General features: G+C 46.9%; 1 protein-coding gene across 1 annotated transcript in view; it reads right to left on the bottom strand.

The window, feature by feature from the left end:
- Positions 1-3913, bottom strand: part of KCNJ6 (potassium inwardly-rectifying channel, subfamily J, member 6) — a 92193-nt gene extending 88280 nt beyond the window's left edge. Inside the window, exon 1 of the mRNA XM_010834822.1 lies at positions 3016-3913. Coding sequence (XP_010833124.1) covers positions 3016-3913 — 898 coding nt within the window. The remainder of the gene's footprint in view (positions 1-3015) is intronic.
- Positions 3914-4887: the final 974 nt, after the last annotated feature.

The raw sequence follows: 4887 nt of genomic DNA, 5'->3' as shown, positions 1-4887 counted from the left end.
GGGGGGCAAGACTCAGCCGCTTGCCTTCCAGGAGCTGACCTGCCATTTCTAAAGATGAGCCTGACCCTGAGTGATGTGATGAAGCAGGCTGGGGGCAGCGAGCTCGGGGATGGGATATTTACTGTGGGTCACTGGCTGACCTGTGCTGAGCCTGAGCCCCCAGCCGTCTGAAGGACTGGTCTTCTCAGCCTACTGCTCAGTAGCTCGGATCTCCAGAAGATACCACACCGTGCAAGACAGGAAGAGGGCATTGCTTCAAGGGTGCAGAGGTGTTGCTGATGGGGCTTGTCCTTGAAATGGGCCTCAGTGAGAAGCCCCTTAATGGAGGTCATGGACAGTAGTTTAAGGTCAACTGAGACAGACTTGAAACAAAGCTGGAGTCAAGCAGAGGCTGTTTTGAGTCAGCTTGGGTTTCCATGGCTCCTAATTTCCCATCTAGCCCTCCAATGAATAAAGAGATCTTTGTGAATTTGTTTTCCTCAGTGTGCATTTGGTCCACATTAATTTTTTTCCTGTGGCTCTGGTTCACTGAAGCATCTTTCCTTCCCCAAAGTGAAAGTGAAGTCGCTCAATCCTCTCGGACTCTTTGAGATCCCATGGACTGTAGCCTACCAGACTCCTCCATCCATGGGGTTTTCCAGGCAAGAGTACTGGAGTGGGTTGCCATTTCCTTCTCCAGGGGATCTTCCCGACCCAGGGATCAAGCCCATGTCTCCTGCATTGCAGGCAGATGCTTTACTGTCTGAGCCACCAGGGAGTCCTTCCCAAAGGCCTGTTTCATACCCATAAATCCCAATTGTGCTTTTCATTCACAAAGAAAAAAGTGTCCCCCTGAAGTTTAAGAGATCAGACGTGCTGGAAAGACTGAACTGTGCAAATCCTGTCAAGAGAAAAACCAAGAGATGTCTAGCTTCTAGAAAAACCCAGAACTTTCTACAGCACACCTTCTCCCTCTATTTTTGAGAAATTAGAAAATTATTGTTATTATTTTTAGAAAGTTGATAGCAGTTGCCTTTTCCCAGGAACAGGGGTGTGTTGATTCCTTTTTGCTGGCAAACACCCAGTTTTCTCTAAAGCAGCAGCAGAAAGGCCACCGATGCTCAGAGGCAAGTGTCACTATTAATTACCAACAAAGGGACGGTCCTCTGGTTGGAAAGGCTCACTCATTACAAGCTGTCATCAGAAGGACACGGCATGCCCTGGGGAGGATTCCGACTCAGGGACAACACAAAGATAAGTTCCTTATTCCGCATTTGTTTATCTTTCGAGATTGGGCTTTGATCTGAGGAAACACTGCTCCTGCAATTTGAAGTTCGAATTAACACCAGTAACCAGATGGTACCACTCCACTGGATTTTGCTTCTGGGGCTCAGAGATGGGAGGAGAACGAAGCTTGCCCATTTTCCTCCCTCCTGTCCTTTTGGGAGAGTTTATAGCGAGAAATCAAATATTAAAACTGCATCCCCAGTGGTCAGTTTGTGCAGCCAGAGGCTGTATCTCAATGGCCACCACTAGGGGGACCCAGAGTCCCTGTGCTTGGCCGGGGAGGAAGTTTCTGGTCCTTGGGAACTGAGGAGCTCCGTTTGAGTCGGTTTTCCCTCCCCTCTTCCCTGATCCAGGCTCCTCCCCGCTCTCCTCCTCCCTGCTCTCCTCCTCCCCCTCTCCCTTCCTCCCACAGAACTATTGCCTCACCAGTGTGCCCCAAAGTCAGTTACTCAGGGTACAGAGAGCCCTGTGCACCTGTATAGCACTTATTTAGCATTTCACAATAATTATTTTATTTTAGACGTTCCTTTTGTCTCATGCAAAGGAGCACAGTTTATGCAATGCCTTTTACTCACCTTTTCATCCTTGCAGCATTAAAAAAAATCTACTGCCGAAGGTTTTACCACCTTAAGAGAAATTTGTTAGAGGTAATGACCTTGCCTGTTGGGTCCAGGGAGGCAGAGACATGGCACCAGTGACTTTCACTGGATGGATGACCGAGCTCAAGTTATGGGTAGACGAAGAGTCTGGAGTCTGGCCAGTGGCCACGCATTTTCAGATTGTGTAAACCTACCCTCAGCCTCAAGTTGAAGACCTCAAAGCATAGAAGGGCCGATTGTACAACTAAAGAGCATCCCAAGGCTAAAATCGATAACTCAGAAGGCAGTAAAGCAATGTGTGGATTAGTGTTCTACTTTATGCTCATCCTATGGGACACTATTAGCTTAGGTCAGGGGTTATGACTCTATTTCATACAACATTACAGATGAATATGGAAGGACCTCCTTTGCGGCTGGGATGTGTAAGACATATGAAAAGATGTGAGTGAAGACGTCAATAAAAACAGACCATTTCTCTATTTTTAGAAGAGATTATCTTGGTTAAAATATTCCAACAACTAGCTGTTCACAGCAGAAGGGCCGATAGGACTATGGTGAGTGGGTCTCAATTTTTATTCTTTTCTGCTTGAGTTATTTACTGGGTCTACAGGAGGTGTGGCAGTTAGAGTATAGAGAAAAGACACCAAATTCCCACTTGATGTAAAAGAAAAGCCAAGGCTGTGGGTCTTGCAAATGACTCCCAAAGAAGGGGCAAAATGGCATTTTTATTAAAGCAATTTGTCAGGTTTTCTTTTGAAAGGCTTAACTTCTTCTTCCTGTCTTGGCAATAAATAGCCTCAAGTTATACAAACTAAACAATGCTTTAAAACCACATAAAATTGCTTTAGAGGGAGATCAAATTTTCATTTAAGTAAATGTTTGAAAATTTAAAATATATTAAGAGGTGTTTTTAAAAATTATTAATTTATTTTCCCAAGGGTTTTTTTTTTTTTTTTTTTTTAAAGCTAAACGGTTAGACTTCTTGGTGGACATCCTTAAGGTAAGAGGCTACGTACTATTTCATGAATAAAGAGGTGACATCTAATAGTGAGGGAGGTTTGGTTTTCCACATCTTGTCATGAGTAAGGATTTGAAGTCCGGCTTAACATGAACATCCATCCCCAGACACTCCAGAGCGGGAATGCCTTACCTGTAGCTTCCACCATTCCTTCCAGGATGACCACAATTTCCAGTTCCTCTTTGGGCAGTTGGGCTTTGGAGATCTCCCAGAAAGGACTCTGCTGGTTAATTTCGTGGCTGATGATGAGTGGAGACACCAGAAACAGACGGTCATCCCCCGTGTAATACCCGACGTTGATGTCCGTCTGGTTCAGAGGGATGAACTCCCCTTCCGAGGTCTGTTTGGATTTAATCAGCTTGGCTCTGATGGAAGCCTCCACGATGTGGGAATTCCTCAGATCCCCCACCCGAAACATCAGGCACAGTTTCCCATCCCGCATGGAGATCACCGCGTGCGTGGAAAAAACCAGGGTCTCCGCCCTCTTCTTGGGCTGCGATATTTTAACAAACATGCACCCCACCATGAAAGCGTTGACAATGGACCCCAACACTGACTGGATGAGGAGGAGGATGATGCCCTCCGGGCACTTGTCCGTGATGACCCGGTAGCCATAACCGATGGTGGTTTCTGTCTCTATGGAGAATAAAAAAGCAGAGACGAACCCGTTGAGGTTGGTGACGCATGGAGTCCACGACGGGTCCTCTATGTGGTCCATGTCTCCTCGGATGTATGCAATTAGCCACCAGATCATCCCGAAAAAGAGCCACGTCACGGTGTAGACCATGACGAAGATGAGCAGGTTGAACCTCCACTTGAGGTCCACCAAGGTGGTGAAGATGTCGGTCAGGTAGCGGTAGGTTTCCCTCACGTTGCCGTGGTGCACGTTGCACTTTCCGTCTTTCCGCACGTACCTCTGGATTTTCCTTTTGGTCCGGTCCCGGCTGATGTGTCTCGGCAGGTCGTCCCTGGCCTGCTTAGGCAACTTTGGCTGGTGAATGGCCACGGGGCTCTCAACGTCCTGGTCCATGGAGTCACCCTCTAGGACATTAGCTGGTGGTTTGGAGAAAAGAAAAGAAAAACCAAATGAACCGCTGGCTCTCTGAGGGTCCTGGAAACCCCCTTGGTGGTTGGCAGTGTGGTAGACGACCGAGCATCATTGGACCATTTGTGCAGCTCCTATCAGAGCAGATGAAGCCTCTTTTGGGGGGAGCGTCATCTGCCTGTGCCCTGTGATCTAGCTTGTGTAAGGACTTTACCACACTTCCCATCAGGACAAGGCTCACTGCTGTGAAAGTGTCTCCCTGCCAGCAAGTTCTAAGAGTCGGCTCTGACAGCAGGGTGTCTCCTGGCTCTCTCTGAGATGCTGTGGTATGTGAGAAACAGCACACTCCGGATAAAGAAATGTTTCGATCCAGACAGCCTTGGTGCTACCACTCAGTGGCTGTGGGCTCCTGGTCGTGATGTTACGGATTGTAGAGATGGGTCCTCTGAGGACATAATTAAGGTTAAATTAGTGCAAAAGGGTGAAGCCCGAATCCAAAAGGACTTGTGCTCTTTTACTGAAATGAAGAGACACCGGGGCTGTGTTTTCGGAGAAAGGCCATGTGAGGACACAGAGAGGAGGCAGGAAGAAAGGTCTTCCAAACCGATTGAGGGCACCAGAAACCAATCCTGCTGGCACCTTGGTCTTAAACTTCCAGCCCCCAGAACTGTGAGAAAATAAATTGCTGCTGTTTAAGCCCTCCAGTCTGTAGGGTTCTGTTAGGGCAGCCTGAGTAGACCAATAGACTATTAGAATTCATTGACTGATCCACAGTTTTCACATGTACAAAACGGTCATCATGATAGCCCATTCATAGGGTTATTATAAAGTTAAACAAAACCACGTGCATGATATCTGCCTACATGAAACAGACATGTAATAAACATTCCTTTTTATTGTCCCTTTGCTACTCTCCTTGATTTTAGGGGCAAGAATTTTGAGTGAACTCTTTAAATTGT

The sequence above is a fragment of the Bison bison genome, unplaced genomic scaffold (assembly GCF_000754665.1).
Source record: "Bison bison bison isolate TAMUID 2011002044 unplaced genomic scaffold, Bison_UMD1.0 scf7180017864037, whole genome shotgun sequence".
Lineage (NCBI taxonomy): Eukaryota > Metazoa > Chordata > Mammalia > Artiodactyla > Bovidae > Bison > Bison bison.
The sequence above is the reverse complement of the archived record's forward strand: the minus strand, read 5'-3'. Positions and strand labels throughout refer to the sequence as shown.